Source organism: Chrysemys picta, chromosome 12 (genome assembly GCF_011386835.1).
Source record: "Chrysemys picta bellii isolate R12L10 chromosome 12, ASM1138683v2, whole genome shotgun sequence".
Classification (NCBI taxonomy): Eukaryota; Metazoa; Chordata; order Testudines; family Emydidae; genus Chrysemys; species Chrysemys picta.
The window spans coordinates 50,810,454-50,829,162 of NC_088802.1; the positions used below are offsets into that span (position 1 = coordinate 50,810,454).

Here is an 18,709-nt window from a genome sequence, read left to right on the forward strand (position 1 = left end):
TAAAGCACACACACAGGGGGCTGAATTAAGTTTACACTCTTCTTCCTCTTATGTGGCATCTCCATTACTGGAGGTTTGTAACCATGGTAGCCCATTCTGTATGATCCTCTGCTACTCAATTTGTGGATAAATAATCCTTTTGATCCACCATTTATACCATCTCATCTGTCCAAGATCATCTTTTTCTGTTTAGTGTTTTTCTGTCGTCCGCTTTCTCTTCCAGTACCCATAACATGTATTGACGGCTGAACCTCTTAGATTCAATTTGCAGGGCAAATTTTATCTTTCTTTTCATAAGATTTCTGACTAGCATTTGCTGAGTTTCAGCTGTTTTGTTGGTTACTTGGTCTATCCATGATATATTTTCAGATTTCTTATATAACACCATAATTCAAAGGATTGTAATTTCTTTATTATCAATATTTTGGATGTCCGTGTTTCATAGCTGTAATTTAACACAGACCAAATGTAAGATTTTAAGAGTTGGAATTTAGTCTTCACATTTATGTCCCTTCTCGCAGGGCTCTGGAGCTGTGCTTTGGCTCCAGGCAAAAACCTGCAGCTCCACTGCTCTGGAGCTGCTCCGCGCTCCAGCTCTGGACTCCGCTGCAAAGCCCTGCCTTTTCATCAGATATTTAGGTTAAGGCAACCTTAATGCTGGCATTTCCTAGCTTTTGAGTGCTTGACTTTGCAACTGTAGTAATATTCTTTTTAAATAATTTTTTGGTATGTAATTTCCTAGGTTTTGAAAAAGGAAACTGAACGTACAAATTCCATCATGTGGCATCATAGTAACACCCACATGGGTAATCTGCAGGGTTGGAATCTTTAGCTCCACCACGCAGACCTCTCTCACGTGAGCTAAAGGGGTAACTGATAGCAGGTAGAAAAGTCTGTGCCACAAGAGCACACTCCCTTCCAGAGCCTGGAATAGAACCCAAGACTTCTGAGTCTCACCATTCCTTTGCTATCAGCAAATATCTGTGAAACCCACTAGCAGAGTGTCCCATCTCCATCCCAAGTGATTGTCTAAACAGCATAAATATTCTTTTGTCAGCTATCACATTTAACATTTGGGTTTGGGAACTGTGTGCTTCCTGCTCATCAAAGAACTGAAACAATGTTCTTGGGGCACTTGAATTACCAGCTGTTGGGCTCTGAGTAGAGCTGAACTGCCAGTGTCATAAGGAGTTAAAAATCTTGACGAACTAGCGGAACTCTAACCTGTGTCTGGTGTAAGAGATCTGAGACCAAAGAGCAGGGATCCAGTCAAATGATACCTTCAAAGAAGAATAAGGGATGGTGTGTAATTTCCCTTCCATGTTGGATGAAATGATTTTTATGTATAGTTTTATCAAGCCCTTTGATCCTTCTGATGAAATGTGCTATGAACGGAAGATAATTGTCATATCACTGTGACCCTACTTGTGACATCAACTGAAAATTATCTCACCAATACTACAAGCTGCTTCATAATATAGCCTTTCTGTTTCTGAATATTATTCCACTGCCATAAATGCTTTAGTCATCATTAATTATGTGGAGCCTTTTCTTATTTTTCCCTTGAACTTAGGAAATTGTTCCAAAGTTATTACTTTGTCTATCATATAGAGACCCAGGAATTTGATAGGTATCTTCAATGTACAATGCACAATATAATTATCAGTTTAGGGTGGGATTTTCCAAAAGCACCTAGGGGCATTAGGAGCACAAGTCCAATTGAAGTTTGTGTGCATGATGTTAGAATTCTAATGTTCTATATTATCAACAATTCACTTCCAAATAAGTTTTTCCCCCTCGAACTTTAGGTTTTCTGATGTTAAAAACACTATCCCTGGAGCAAAATCTGGGTATTTTTAGAAAATACAATCTTTTAATTTCACAAAATAAAACCTAACTGTACTGGGCCAGTGCAAATCTTCTTTAGGAATAAATGGATTAAAATGTACACAATTGTAAAGAATAAAATTCCAGCTAAATTAATAATTGTCGTATCACCCAACATTCTTATCTATATAACAAGGAGAAACAAAGAAAACATGTTGAAATAACATAGCATTACATGGTATGTTAAATATTGTGAATTTATTTTTGAAGAGTATTTGAGAAATTTATTAATCTCTCCACTGTTTTTAAAATGCTTCAATGTAGATGCTACAAAAACACCATTTCCTCTCTTATTCGGTTAACCAATTTATTTTTAATCTGCATAATCTCACATAGTATTTTCTCCTGTATCTATTACTTTAAAAATATTTTGAGATCAAGATATCTGTCCACTGTGTTGTTAGATGTGAATTCTTTATATTCTGGTTGTTACTGTTTTGTGACGACAGGGAAAGATACAAGTATAATGGGAAGCTAGCGTTAAGGTCACATTCTATGAGTCCACCTCACCGGTCAGATGAGGACAACTGTGCCATGCAGATGCCTGTAAGATACTTTTTTACTTTTTTGTAATAAATTTGATCTTGTTTCAGTGAATTATTTTTATGTAGCCTCATAAAATTGTCATTTCTAATTGTAAAAGTCATCCCTGTGTGCGGGCAGAGAAATGTAGCAAACAACAGTGGGAAGGACTGAAGCTCACCAAAGTCTGTGCTCTGCAGTTGCCAAAAAAAAAATTTACATTGGTTACTTGCACTTTGTCCTAGGTGGATGACCCTGATTAAGTGCAGAACAAGGCTGGTCAGCTGCATTGTTCCCATTAAACAATTTAGCAAATTAACTGCTGTTGATGCCATCTTGTATTTTTCAATCATAGATTAAAGAAAACTGCTGAGGCTTTTTTGGCTGCATTTAATGATAGTTGACCTTTTGAAGGACTGAATTTTGGACTGATTGTTTTATCCAGTATCAGACAACCAGCATTGTGGCTTAGCAAGAGAGACTAAACAGACTTTATATAGAATCTTTTATCGTCCCAAATATTTGGTGATGATATGTCAATTGCAAGCAATTTAAAAACAAAAGTTCTTGCTAATAAATGTATACAGTTGTCAATATATATGCTATTTCCCTTCATAAATGTGATATCTCTAGACTGTAGGTGGTATCATATTCCATATGTAATTGACATGTTTTTCAATTTAGTAGAGGTGCTAGACACTTTAAAAAAGTGTCTTATTGACCAGTATTTGCTTTATTTGAAGCAAAATAAGTGTTTAATATGAAACACTATTTTATAAAAGAAAAGGATGGTCTTACATTGAAGACTCTGGGCTGGGATTTAGGAGATCTGGATCCTGTACCCAGCTGTGCCACAAGCTTCCTGTGTGACTTTTGGCAAGTCACGCCATCTTATTTTGCTTTCCTTCATTATCTCAGGGTTGTCTACACAGTGCCTTAAGTTTCCACAAGAGTGATGTAAATTTTAGTCTGCACTAACATGTTGTATACTAACTGGTCTTTGTGGACCCTGCTGGAGCGCACTAACAGTTCCTTTAGTGTGTGTTAATGTAGTCCAGTTTCAAACAGTACTATGTTAGTGTGCAATAGGGAACTTCTAGTGCACACCAGAATGTGGGCCAGTTAGTGTGCAACATGCTAGTGCAGACTGAATTTACACCTCCCTTGTGTGACTAAAGCTCCGTGTAGCCAAGCCTTCAGATACCACTGTGACGAGTGCCATAGAAAAGCCTATAAATAAAATAATTCTTTTTAGCTTTGCTAAACAGTTTGGCTGTTTTGGCTGCCTGGAACAAATAGCATGGTATAGTCTATGATGTGCAGATGTTCTGGCATAATTGAGTCCCAGGTAGAGGAATTAGGGAGTTTACTTAAGAAGTAATGAACTCCCTCAATTGTGCGCTCATTCCTTGAACTAAAAGCTCAGTTCTCTACATGGTTATGGTGTCTGAATGAGAACACATTTTCGAACAAAGAGAAGCTTGCATGCGATCTTAAAAACTTCTAGTTAAAAAAACCTAATGAGACAAAATAATTCATGCTTCCGTGCATTGTTTTTTTAACTACTGTAGTTTACTACAATTAAACTTCTATTATAGAACTGAAATAGAAATGTCTGGAATATTTTTTTCTAAGTCTTTTTAATGCATTAAATAAAATAATTAGTTACTGTTATGCTACAGTGAAACCCATTGTGAAAGACACTTGTAGCCTAAAGCAATCACCAGTCACTGCTCAGTGTTGGAAACTGCTTTTCTGGTCTGGAGCTGGTCTGCTGCTCCTCTTGGCTCTGGTGGTGGCTGTTCTGCCCAGTATCACCACTCCCTTCTATACTCCAGTTCACTATCTTCAGCCTTCCTCTATTTTGTGGCTGGTCAATGTGCTTGTTCCCCATCACAGGTAGTCCCACCCAGCTCTGTTTTGGGGTATTGCTAGGCATACATCAGTTCCTTGCAGAAAGGCGGATTTTGGTCTCATCTTATAAATTCACTCCCTGTGAAGGAGGTTACCACAGACAGGGAAAAAAATTATGTTCCATGAAAAATATTGAGGTTCTAAAATTTTGTTTCCCTTCCACCATGGAACGAAACTGAGACCTTTTGAAATTTTTCATGAAAAGTGTGAGAGAAACTCACACACCCCAGCATAGGAATATCGTAATAGCTGGGGCATTCACCTGAGATGTGGAAGATTCAGGTTTAAGTCATTGCTCTGAATCAGACAGAGCAGGGACTTGAACCTGCATGTCTCAGGTGTGTCCCCTCACCACTAGCTATTCTGGGGTGGGTTTTTCTATCTCTGATGTTGATTAGAAATTCCATTCTGAGAAACCATCCCAAGAAAAGTTTAGTGAAAATGGATATGTTTCCATGAAAAGTTTAAGTTTTGACAGAAAATGCTAATTTGACAGAAAAATGTTTTATTGAAAAATTCCCAGTCAGCTTTAGTCACCACTCTGGAAACCTGCTTGGCGGGAGGAGGGGTATGTGCGGGGAGGGGAGGGCATGTTCTTTCCGCTTTTATAATGCAGTTATATTTGTTGCTTTGTTACATTTTGAGGCTATGGAAAGGGAGCAGCATTAGGCACAAATTATCTAGCAACAGGTAGGTGGTGGAGCTACCTGAATTGAAGCCAAGAGGAGCAGCAGCCCAATTCCAGACTGATGGTTTCTCGGGGGAAAAGTGAGTTTTCAAGGGGGACCAAAACTCTTCTTTCTTTTGATATGGCACCGTATTTTTTTTTCCTTTGAGGGCAGTATGGTTCAACTAAAAGTTTCTTTAAATTCTATATCGGTCTGCTCTTCTAATATCTCCATTTTCATATTCCAGGGAGATCAACACAAAAAAACCATTTCTTTGGACGACAGTGATCTTGAAGTTCGTCTCAATAGTTGGAATCTTGGGGTAAAATAAACAGTGTATTTATTTATTGGCTTTAAATGAAAGCTGTCTGGTAATTTAGTCTGTTTCTGAAATAGTAAACAATAACTTGGCCATTCCTTTTAGAGATGGAAACAAGTTGGAAGCAATCATGACACTTTGAAAGATAAATCATGAATAAATGTCATTTTGAGAGGAAACTGTTAAAAAACACCTCTCTCTATATCATTATTTTTTAAGGGATGCTGGCATAGGCTCAACACCTCTACCTTGGGTGTAAATCCAGTGATTTGCATAAATCCCTTGTGAAGCAGCCTGCAGTATTGAGGCCGATATTCCTGTACAGTCGTGGCTTCCTAACATATTTGTAAATACTGTACTTTGTTACAACGTTGAATGTTGACAGACTTTACTTTAGCTTGTGAGATAAGTCATCTTTCATCACATAAATTAAATCTGAAAGAGAATACTTCATTCCGAAAATGAGATCGGATGGAGTTCTCCCTCCACCAAGTTCCACAGACAACCTCAGCATATATATTTATTGGATGTTGGCAGTAATGGATGATAGGGCTCTCTGTGCTTTATTTCCACTTTTATCATTAGGAGGACTTTAATTGGGCTTAAAACATTTAGATAGGACATTAACATTTTAAAATATTCCAGCCAGTATATTTTCAGTCTGTCATCTCTCCTTAGGACACAGACATATTTTTAATAGTATTTTAATGTGCTGTGTGTTTTTGGCATTACAATCTACATGAGGCAAATACAGTTAGACAATTAATGTATTTCTTATAAATAGGACGAAAGTAGTTGTTTGTTAAAATCAATTCAATATTGTATTTAAAGTATTCTGTATTTTTTCATACATTTGTATGTGCATACAGATTTAGCACATCAGGTTTGATCTTTTTCTGTTGATCTTTAGCAATTAATTCAAGTTTTCTAGACTTGAACAAGTTTAGATTCTACTTTGATTTAAGATAGCTACCATATTGAGATTTTTCTCTCTTCATTCCTTCAGTTACACTCCTCACTATCTCATCACTCATCAGTATGGAACCTGAACAGCAGGGATTTTATAAAGTCCCTACTCTTTATAGCAATATTCTCTCATGATATTTTGTCTAATCCTTCACCAATTTTATTAGGATTATGGATCTAGTCTAGTGGATCTAGAATCATCCAGTTTTCATCCACTTGAATAGATTTTTTTTCCCCTCGCCCTTTTCTTTTTTCATCAGTTTTTCCACTTTGTATTTATTTCTGTGGAGCCAGATTCGCACAAGATTGTTTGGATACTTATTGTACAGAAGTATAATTAGTGTATAGGTTTTGTCTGAGTAAGGATTTGAGGATTGGGTTCAGTGTTCTGGAGTAGTGGTGGACACTCCACACTTAATACTGAAGCTTCTTCATATAAACCCATGACTTTACCAAAAAGAAGTCAATCCCCCTGAAATTTCCTATGTTGTATCTCATCCCAGAATAGAGTTTTCTAGAGAGTTTGGAAGAAATTGGGAAAGGAATGTTACAGTTACAATGTTCAAAGAATTTTTCTGTCATTCAGTTTTCAAAAAGTTTTCTAATATTTTTTTGACTTGTATCTTCAAAATTGCTATAAATGTGTTTGACCTTGCTGAGGTGCCATTTGCAATTCTAAATTATTTTCTTTTTTTTGAGGAGTTTGGGATTATTTCAGGAACAATGAAGATATAAGAGCTGTTTGGGTGTGTACAGTGCAATATTTAAAAAAAGCATAAAAATTCAAAAGTTGCTCATATAAAATGGACCTTTCATTAACTCCAGGCTTTGCTACAGCAGCCTAGGCTGAGCAAGAGGTGTGGGAATTACTGGGTAAGTGATGGAGGAGGGAGTGGATGGGAGGGAGTGGGAGACTGTTGGATCTATGGAGATGGATGAAGAAGAGCACGGAGGGCTAGGGAATAGAAAAGGGGCATGAAAGGGGAACAGGGGAAAGCGAACACTGAACTGCAAGTGACTGGCAGAGGCACAGGCAATATGCTTCCTATTAAAAGATCCATTTCCAATATTACTATAGCATCAGATCATTACTCATGTAAAAAAATGATGGCCAAGATGTTCAGAAGTGACTAGTGATTTTTGGTATCTGTTCTTGGCTGCCCAACTTGACACCTTAAAGGGGCCTGATTTTCATAAAGTACCAAGCACCACCCTCTGAAAAACAGGCCTCTTTAAGGTATCTCCTACTGGGCATTGAAAAATTGAGATACTCCAAATTGCTCATTGCTTTTGAAAATCTTGGCCTACACAGTTATGTAAATCTGCTGCACGATATAACCCATCGTATCACTGAACAGATCAGTTATTCATAAAAATGTTCGTCTACTCCACCAACAAAATCATGCAATGAGCAAACTTACAGATCTCTGAAAAATTAATATATTCTGAGAGTATATTCATTTGAAAATCTTTCCTGCGTAGTTAAGAAACGATATACTCAATAGTCTACCTCACACATTTCCATTACGAAACAGGAAACGTTAAGGTTGAAAGGCTGTAATAATATGATGTGGTGAAAGTAAGCATTGAAGGATTATATTGCATCGAGGTACTGAGTGTTCATTTAACCTTTTTTTTTCTTGATGTAAATCTGTAACTTTTTGGTAGAGGTGGAGGGCATGGAGGTAGGAATGTTAGCTGGGTTCAGCTGAAACACACTTTCAACCTGAACACTTTGTTTAAAATGTTGTTTATTTGGGTTAAGATAGACTAGAAAAACGTTATCTTCCATTTGGTCAAATGTCCGAATGCTGCTTATTTTTCTTATGCTGTGTCCAACATGGATGGACATAACCGTATTTAGAAATCTTGGCCAGTGTTTTGCATTCATGGTGTATGGTTTTCTTCAGTAAAAATGTAAGCGATAACAGAGAACTTCTGTTTTTTTGCTTCTTTTTCACAGTATTATCTCTCATGCTTTGGTGCCTGTTGACATTCTAAATGTAAATTGCACACTTGCTTTTCTTCTTCCCAGAAGAGGAAAAGCTTGACCTTGAGCCAGTTCACTAGCTCTCTGCCTGCTTGTTCCAAATCTAAAGGGGAGATGAACGAAAGGGTCCTAGATGCACCACCTTGGCCCTGAGAGCAACTCAACTTTTATACAGCGATAAAAGATCAATTTCTACCATTTTAAGACTTCTCTGAAAAACAAATTTTTAAAGATTCTAAATTACGTACCGTGAAATTACCTGAATACTAAACTTCCAAACAGCTTTTCAGTAGTAGTCAATGCTATACAAGAAATTCCTTGCAGGGGACAATAACAAGAATTTAACAGGCATTTGCAGACTATTGAGAAGTGCATTGTATGAATATCTAGATAGATTAGATTACAAAAATGTGCACGTTTTTTAAACGTGTTAAGTATTTGAATAGTTGGGGAACTTCAGTCTCTGGATGTTTAACAAGTTATAATTTAGGGCTGTCAATTGCAGTTAGCTCATGTGATTAACTAAAAAAAATTAATCGCGACTAATCCCAATTTTAATCGCACTGTTAAACAATAGAATATCAATAACAAATAATAGAATTTACTAAATATTTTGGATGTTTTTCTACATTTTCATATAAATTGTATTCTGTGTTGTAATTGACATCAAAAAGTGTAGAAAACCAAAACAATGTAAAACCTCAGAGCCTACAAGGAGATAATGCTGCTCTCTTAGGATCATAGAAGATTAGGATTGGAAGAGACCTCAGGAGGTCATCTAGGCCAATCCCCTGCTCAAAGCAGCACCAACCCGAACTAAATCATCCCAGGCACGGCTGTGTCAAGTCGGCCCTTTAAAACCTCTAAAGATGGAGATTCCACCACCTCCCTAGGTAACCCATTCCAGGGCTCCACCACCCTCCTAATGAAATAGTTTTTCCTAATATCCAACCTAGACCGCCCCCACTGCAACTTGAGAACAGCTAGAGGGGGAAAGAAGCCTCAAAAGACCGGGAAAGGGTTTAAAGTGGGGGCCAATCAGCTCCTGGCTGACCAAGGAGAGGCTGAGAGCTCATAGAATCATAGAAGATTAGGGTTGGAAGAGACCTCAGGAGATCATCTAGTCCAACCCCCGACTCAAAGCAGGACCAACCCCAACTAAATCATGCCAGCTGGGCCTTAAAAACCTCCGAGGATGGAGATTCCACCACCTCCCTAGGTAACCCGTTCTAGTTCTTTACCACCCTCCTAGTGAAATAGTTTTTCCTAATATCCAACCTAGACCTCCTCCACTGCAACTTGAGACCATTGCTCTTTGTTCTGTCATCTGCCACCACTGAGAACAGCCTAGCTCCATCCTCTTTGGAACCCCCCTTCAGGTAATTGAAGGCTGCTATCAAATCGCCCCTCTCTCTTCTCTTCTGCAGACTAAATATGTCCAGTTCCCTCAGCCTCTCCTCGTAAGTCATGTGTCCCAGCCCCCTAATCATTTTCGTTGCCCTCCGCTGGACTCTCCAATTTGTCCACATCCTTTCTGTAGTGGGGAGCCCAAAACTGGACGCAATACTCCAGATGTGGCCTCACCAGTGCTGAATAGAGGGGAATAATCACTTCCCTCGATCTGCTGGCAATGCTCCTACTTTTGTAGCCGGCATTGCAAGGTATTTACGTGCCAGATATGCTAAACATTCATTTGGCCCTTTTTTTCTCCGGCCACCATTCTAGAGGACATGTTTCCATGCTGATGAGACTCGTTAAAAATAATGCGTTAATTAAATTTGTGACTGAACTCCCTGGGGGGAGAATTGCTTGTCCCCCTGCTCTCTTTTACCTGCATTCTGCCATATATTTCATGTTGTAGCCGTCTCGGATGAAGACCCAGGACATGTATTCATTTTAGGAACACTTTCACTGCAGATTTGACAAAACGCAAAGAAGGTACCAATGTGAGGTTTCTACAGATAGCTACAGCACTCGACCCAAGATTTAAGAATCTCAGGTGCCTTCCAAAATCTGATTGGGATGGGGTGTGGAGCATGCTTTCAGAAATCTTAAAAGAGCAACACTCAGATGCGGAAACTTCAGAACCTGAACCACCAAAGAAGAAAATCAACCTTCTGCTAGTGACATCTGACTCAGATAATGAAAATCAACATGCGTTGGTCCACACTGCTTTGGATTGTTATCGAGTAGAACCCATCATCAGCATGGATGCATGTGCCCTGGAATGGTGGTTGAAGCATGAAGGAACATATGAATCTTTAGCACATTTGGCACATAAGTACCTTGTGACGCCGGTTATGACAGTGCCATGAGAATGCCTGTTCTCACTTTCAGGTGACGTTGTAAACAAGAAGTGGGCAGCATTATCTCCTGCAAATGTGAACAAACTTGTTTGTTTTAACTATTGGCTGAACAAGAAGTAGGACTGAGTGGACTTGCAGGCTCTAAAATTTTACATTTTTTATTTTTGAATGCAGTTTATTTTGTACATAATTCTACATTCGTAAGTTCAACATTCAGGATAAAGAGATTGCACTATAGTACTTGTATGAGGTGAATTGCAAAATACTATTTCTTTTGGTTTTTACAGTGCAAATACTTATAATAAAAAATAACTATTAAGTGAGCACTGTACACTTTGTATTCTGTGGTGTAATTGAAATCAATATATTTGAAAATGTAGAAAACATCCAAAAATATTTAAATAAATGGTATTCCATTATTGTTTAACAGTGTGATTAATTGCGATTAATTTTTTTAATTGCGCGATAAATTTTTTTAATTGCTTGACAGCCCTAGTTATAATGATAATTTCTGATATTAACTAGGGGCAAAATGTAGTTTTAATCTTTTTTTTTTTTTTTTTTTTACCTCTAGGCGTGGCGTAGGAAACTAAATATTTCCTCCACATAAACCTGTAGGAATATAATCTAATAATCTTTTCTTTGTGGTGGGGAGGTGGAAATTCTTATTAACTGACCGGTCATCTTACAGTGCTAAAGACAGAATGTTTCCTTGAAAGTTTGTTTAATTTGATATGCTAACTAATCTCTTAATGCCGATTCAGTTATAACACCCACAATAAGATTGGTACCAAAGCAAAGGAATTTCCAGGGCTGCCCTGGGGGGGGGGGGCAAGTGGGGCAATTACCCCGGGCCCGACAGGGGCCCCCATGAGAATATAGTATTCTATAGTATTGCAACTTTTTTTTATGGAAGGGGCCCCCAAAATTGCTTTGCCCCAAGCCCCCTGAATCCTCTGGGCAGCCCTGGGAATTTCTGGGAATTCTGAGTGTAAAATGGAGGATTATTGGTCTAGGACTTATCTAAAGGAAGTAATAGTGGCAGATATTGTATATACAACTTTACACTTACATTAAATACATTTACCTTTCAGGGCTGTTCTGAGGATTATTTGATATTTGTAAAATGCTTTTAAAATATAAAGTGTGTAGAAGTGCTCCATATTATAATACATGTTTCAGAAAAGATATTTGAAAGACTTCTTATTTCATATGGTTGCGTACAGGCTTTCTAACATTAGGCCTGGCAGCATAAGAAGAATGAACAAACAAACGAAAACACAACAACAACATAATGAAGCCCAGACAATCTCATTCTCCAACTCTAATATATGACAACATATTTAATCTCTCCACAAATAGATTAGCATATTTGTTCTTTCGCAGTCATGGCATGTGGGGCAGTACAGAAGATGCTGCGGTACTGGAAATGCCATCTTTTGGATGATGCAGGTTCCTTCTTTTGAGCTCTTATGGCTCTGTACATGAAATAGATTCCAAAGATGTAATTGGCTAATATACCCCATTTCTATTTAAAGAAAAATAAAGATAATAAAGAACTATTCTGTCGTACACACAAGTTGAGGAATGTGACCACACAGCCATTGCACTATTGGTACCCTGTCATTCTTTTATTACATGTTTTAAGGATACCCTGAATATGAGGCTCTATATACAATCAAAGTCTTATTCTGTTTATTCGTGAAATCTAACATTTCCCTTCGATTGGCTCTTGAAAGATCGTGTACATTTTCTTCACTCAAAACCATAATACTCCTCTGTAAAACATTTGAGAAATTACAGGTGGATAAAGACCTGCTTTTTCTTTTTCTTTTTTCTCATTCTTATGGGGTTTTAAGTAGGGCCTAAATAAATAAATATTACAGTATTCGATGTGCTTAAATTTATATGACCTCTGAAATAATCTTTCTCTGAATGTCTCTCTTTAAGATAGATCCACAAGTCAAGAGTGCTTTATGGCACTTCAGTACCAAAGCAGATTTAAATCACTCTCATGAGGTGGCAGTCAGGAAGCATAATGGACACCAGTGTGTATTCTTAAATGTCTAGTGGGAGGAAAGCAAGAAATCATTGGCTTGCGAGAAGTGGCAATATGTTTTGGCTTGCAACTGTAGCTTGATAAGAAGAGTGAGACTGCTGGAAGCTTTCCAAAAAAACAATAACTTTTGCTTTAGTGTACATAGTGTATTTCCTATTCTAAATCTTCCTTCACCTTGAATTACCTTGATAAAAATACTTCCAAATACTTTATGAAATGCATTTCCGTATGCTCAATATTTCTTTTAGAGAAGTTTGAATATTATTCTTCCTTTATCAGGTCAATTTACAAATAGAGTAACTCCCAGTCATCTGTGTTTGTATAAATGCTACTACCCAGGGCCAGCATGCGTGCTTTGTGGCATTATACTGAGAGATCAGAGTTCTGATCCTGAGCATGTTCTCTTTTCCACAGAGTAACATGCTCAGTTCTTGGGAGGACTGAAATGAAAAGATTCCTATTTCCACTGCTGCCATCTTTGTGCCATCTAGGCACCAACAAGCAAAATCTTATACTGTGCCCTGCCAAACCACTTGAAGGAATAGGTTTCAGAGGTGTTAGAAAGCACCCTGCTGCTTCCCACAAAGAGTTTAACTTAATGAGCTGACATAGAGAATGACCCAGAAAGTAATTCCCATTTCAGCGCGCGCGCGCGCACACACACACACACACACATCCCTTAAGTAACTGTCACCCAGACCATTTATGGTTTTGCAGAACATAACAAACACCTTAGACTGCACAGGAAAGTGAATAGGAAGCAGGAATGGAGCAATGGAGCACAAAGTAAGTGCTGGTGTGGCATGTCTAACAGCTTTCCCCATTAACAGTCCAAGTTACTTGCATTCTACCCCTTTTTGAAAGTACCGCCAGGTTGCGCATCCTGCAGTAATCTTGAGACTGTAAAGAAATGGATCACTGTGGTGTGAGAATTGCTTCAGAGAAGGAAAATGGCCTTATCTGGTGCAGCTGTTTTCTGAGAGTCCATTCACAATGGGCCTGAGGTCTGATTTTTCCAAGGAGGAATCATTGACAGTATAAGGAAAGTATCCTCATCTCTGTCTTATCAACATATAAGTTCTGAGTATATGTAAAAATAGGATCAATAAAAGGCCTGATGCTGAGCTGCTAAGTGCTTGTAACTTCTTGTTTCTGGCTAAGTCAAGTCTAATCTGGTAGTCTGAATTCTTATCTAGGTTTTTGACTGTTAGTACAGTTTTAGCAGATTTGCCTTTTTATTTGTTGTGTCTAGTTATATGGGAAGAATATGGAATTTAGAATGTGTTTGCAATAGTACATTTATAAGGTCAGATCTCAAATTTAACACTGCTTCCAAATATTGTCTTGTATGTTTTTTGATTCATGGGCCTGATTGACTCTACTTTTATTTTTTAATGTGTGATTATGTATTTTTATTGCAGAATATTGCTTCTTATCAGAACTATCATGAAATGCTTTGTTTAGGGAAGTCAGTGTTTATGATTTCTGAACCAAATGGAGAGGTTAATGCTTAACAAGTATTATGATATGAAAGCTTCAAAGTATCTTTATGATATCAACAATGTCTTCCTCTACAAGAAAAATATTTAAACATCTATTGTGTCAAAAAGTGTCACATTGCTGAGCGTAACCATTTTGTTGCTTCTTGCTAGTAACACTATTGCCCCATTTGTCTTAGAGCATACTTGAATATCCTTATCACACATTAAATTATTTTAGCTCTTTAGATTCTAGTCATGTTTGGACACATTTGAAAAGTAGGCTTTTGATCTTGATAAATTTTGCCTTTCATAAATGGAACACTAATGTAAGATGACTTTTAAATACATTATAATAGTCTCTTTCTGAGCCTTTATTGAGTTTTATCTAAATTGATATGGGACTGTCCTTGATTAAGTTTTGCTGCCTTGAAGTTGAATTAGTCATGCAGAAAAAAAAATCTACTGTATTGCTGTTTTGAAGGAAAAAAGTTTTCCTTCTGTAAGATTAGTTGAGTTCAAATCTCCAATTATGTTGCAGCTACTTTGAACTCGTTTTGTCATTTTTGTAATTTATTTTAGAATCTGTTAAAACTATTTTTTTTAATTCTAAAGTATACAGCAGCCTAAAGACCGTAGGTATTCTATCACAAATTTTAATATACATTGCGAGTGATCAGACCTTGTTTTTAGTTTTGTTTTAGAAAAATTGCTTATCGATTGAGAGTAAAATAATTTATGAAGCAAACTTCTTTTCCTTTAAATTAAATGTAACTGTTTATATTACCTTTGGAAATTTTTTATTGCTTTTCTCTGATGTAAGCAAAGTTGTTGGTTAACTTTCTAGAGTGAAAAGAATTCCTGTGTGAGAGAATCTATATGGACAATAAAACCTCAATGGGAGAAATAATATTTATACAGTATAACTGAACTAGTATTAACAAATGGATACTTTTGTAACTTCTTTCATCCAGAGCCCCGAAGGCAATTTGTAAACACTGAAATAGGCTTCACCATATCCCTGAGATAGCATTTCATCTACCACTGAGTGGAGCCAGTTCTGAAGTATGCTATGGTGGCTCTTTGATGTGTGATGGAAATACAACACAATAGTTCAGGAAAGGAAATGCACACAAATATTGTATCCAATTGAAATTGGAAGAGAATTTTAGTGAGGCAAGGTATGCTTTGATTATTTTTTTTGCATTGGAATTTATCCAGTTAAAAATGGATTAACTCCCAACGTTTATCAAACATACTATGCCATGGGATCTTTAATAAAAAGTGCTCAGGACCTTGATTTTAAGTCTCATCCCAAAGAATTTCTCATGTGTAAGATTCTCTTATAATAAAGAATTAAAAAGGACTGCCTAAGAAATTCTTTGGTCAGTGACTTACATGAAATTTTCTTAGGTTGGACGGTGGAAGAAAGGGATAGAAAAATGACTTAGGATTCACTGCTTAATTTTTTTTCTTCTGGAGAAACTAAACATAAATTGCTTGAGTCCAGCAAGACTATTTCCTGGGTTCCTCAAAGTAATTAGCTGGAAAGGGATGTGAGGCTTTTCATTCTTCCTGGGGATAAATGTGTTTCTCTACAATGCTTATAGAGCTCATAATTAAACAGGTGTTCCTGGTGGGGCAGCATTTAGAGTAGTGGACTAGTCTAATTGTTTTATATTTGAAATAATTATAAATATAATTATTGTACTATGTATATAGAATACAATAGGTATGATAATTAAGTGATTAACATAATTTTCTTTTCAAATTTGTGCTGAAATGTTAGTGCATTGATTCTTTCAGAAAACCCATCTAAAATGAAATGTTCTTGCTGCTTTACAGCATGTGTAAAACCACATTATAAAGTGCCTAGTCTGATCAGTAAAATGAAGTCCTCTGATAGGAGAACCATCCATTAAATTCTGTAATAGCTGGACTAATGTTTAATAATTTCTTTACTTCAATATATTTTTTATTTCTTCATATTTTCAAAAATCTGGGCCAAGATTTTCAAAAATAAGTAGTGGTTTTGGTTGTCCCAGGTTTTGAGTGCCCAAATGGAGATGTCTGAAAGTGTCCTTGTTTTCAGAAGTGGGAGCTCTGCATTTTCTGAAAATAATGCCCCTTTAAGGTGTATGAAATTGGGACTCAAAATCAATTTTGAAAATCTAAAGGTCCATCAATGGCTATTAGCCAGGATGGGCAGAGATTGTGGTCCCTAACCTCTGTCTGCCAGAAGTTGGGAATGAGCGACAGGGGATGGATCACTTGATGGTTCTGTTTCTTCCCTCGGGCATCTGGCATTGGCCACTGTCGGAAGACAGCATACTGGGCTAGATGGACCTTTAGTCTGATCGTTCTTCTGTAAAACCTGATCCATAATCTCTTGCTTTCCATCTGGGCAGGACTGTAGAAACAGTGGACCAAAATCAGCCCTGCCGAATGTGGACACAATTTCTGTTCAAGTCCATTGCACTTGCACCCTCTTTTCTAGAAGGAGTAATTTGGGCTGAATGCGCTTAGTCCTGGGAGTTTGGGGGCTAGGGCACTGTGTATTTCTTTCTCTAGAGACCCTTCTGGCTGTGGTAGAGGGGCAGCATTGACTGGCTGCCAAAGGAGATCTGTGCATCAAAAATCTATCTATCTTTGTCCAGAAGGAATATAGCTGTCCTACAGGTTTAAAGTAGATAAAATTATGGCAAATTCTTGGGTGGCTTCAGCAGTAGTGCAATGTATGCCGGAAGTTTCTTGGGTACTTGGCTCAGATCTTCCTTCTTGTCTCTCTATTCCAGTTAAACTCGACTATTTCTGTACAAGTCACGTCCTTTCTTTTGTTTGTTTTTTGTAGCTTCTCTCTGTTGCTTATTGTAAACATACCTACTGTATATATTGTGATGTTGGAGGGCAGCACCACTGTAAAAACTTTCCCACAGTGAACTCCAAGTGGTGGTGTGCCTTCAAAAAATAAATTCAACTTTCATGCTGACAAACAGTTTTCAAGTCCTTTAATGTCCTTCCTCCAAGAGTGCAGCAGCAATCTTAGAGTGTACTTCACTACAAATCACAATGTTAGATAAGAATGTCCATACTTAAATTTCCTAAAACTATTCAGCATTTGTTTCTGTAGCAAACATGCTGGCTGACTGGGTTTGTTAGATTAAAGTAAGAACTCAGGTCAAGGTTCAGTTTAGTTGTTTACCATTTCCAAATTGTAAGTGTTCTTAACTCTTTCATGTGTGTTTTTCCATCCTTGTTTTGAAAACCAAACATATTTTTCTCTTTGAAGAAGCTTACAGGGAAATGTGCAGCAAGCTTGCTGATTCAAATGTTTTTTTCCTACATCTTAAAAGTTGCCTTTCAATTCTAGTATTGAACTGCAAGAAGTCCTGTATTATTTTAGTTTTCAAAGTATTCCTTAATAAGTGGCTTCCAAAGAACAAAATATGATGCAGGGGAGGAGCGGGAAGATTGAGTCCTGATATGTAGCCATTTCTGTGATATTTGCTGTTTAAAAGGAATAGGGACCCTGGTTATAATTTTATATATTTAGGGTTAGATTGAGCCTCATGCTAAACTTCGTATAAGGAATGGTGTGCAGCTGTGCCTAACCAGGAGAAGCCCTGTGGAAGGAGCTGATGCTCAGAATCACATTTCCTTTCCTGCTTCCTCTTTGCTTTTGCGGGAAGTCTCCTTAGTGCAGTTTCATTCCTCCACCATGCCAGCTCCACTCTGTTGGCTAATGCATTACAGGGACGGAGCCTTGGTTCCATCCACTGGCTTCCCCTGTCTTTCCCCTCCCTACCCACCTGCCTGAGGTAGTGGGAAGTGGAGGACTACTGGATGCATAAGCTTGCGGTAATGCAGTATGTGTGTACGCATGTGTGCTTACTTCACTTTACTGTCCTGCATGACCATCTAGGGTGGGGTAATATTCGAGGTATTAAATAGAAATTCCAGAGCAAAACCCAAATTAAATATGTACAGTTTTTTTTTACAACAGTATCTTGCCATAGGAAGTAAAAAATAAAAATAAATATGTAATCATTTATATACATGTTGGTATACAAATATTTAGCAAAAACATTGAACAGTGTCCGCTGGTTTTATGTGGGGTTTATTTGCAGCTATGGTTCTCTGTGCTTTGTCATATAGATGACTTAAAGTGGATGAGTAAGGTTTCACAGTATAGCTGATACCTTTTGACAACAGTGTCCAGATTAGAACAAAAATGTTGGTTTGTATAAGGTAATTGGGGCCTGAATTAGTGAGTGGAAGCCTTTTTAAAAAAAAATTTTATGTTGAGCGGCTTTGGTTCAGGCCCATAGGTAGTAGGTCACTGCTATATTAAGAGGTGTAAAAACACATTTTAGTAAATGGATGAAACATGCCATGGAAAGTTTTTACCAGATTTAACGTGTCTTTTGTTTATAGAAGTATAAAAAGTAATTTCAATACCCAGTGAAATACAGAACATCTTTTTAAAGGTTATGGACTGTAGTGTGATAGCACACAACAAGGTAAAGTGGATTATCTTTATCAGCTGATCAAACAGAAAACAACTTTTCGAATCAAGTGTGTTGTGGGTTGACATTTTTCC

The 18,709-nt window shown here is 37.4% G+C and overlaps 1 protein-coding gene across 5 annotated transcripts in view; it reads left to right on the forward strand.

Annotated features, from left to right (window-relative positions):
* The window catches only part of CEP112 (centrosomal protein 112), a 288,186-nt gene that overhangs the window by 18,078 nt on the left and 251,399 nt on the right, over window positions 1-18,709 (forward strand). For all 5 annotated transcript variants that reach the window (XM_065563658.1, XM_065563656.1, XM_065563660.1 and 2 more), the window contains exons 5-6: window positions 2,337-2,433; window positions 5,239-5,313. In XM_065563658.1, coding sequence (XP_065419730.1) covers window positions 2,337-2,433; window positions 5,239-5,313 — 172 coding nt within the window. The remainder of the gene's footprint in view (window positions 1-2,336; window positions 2,434-5,238; window positions 5,314-18,709) is intronic.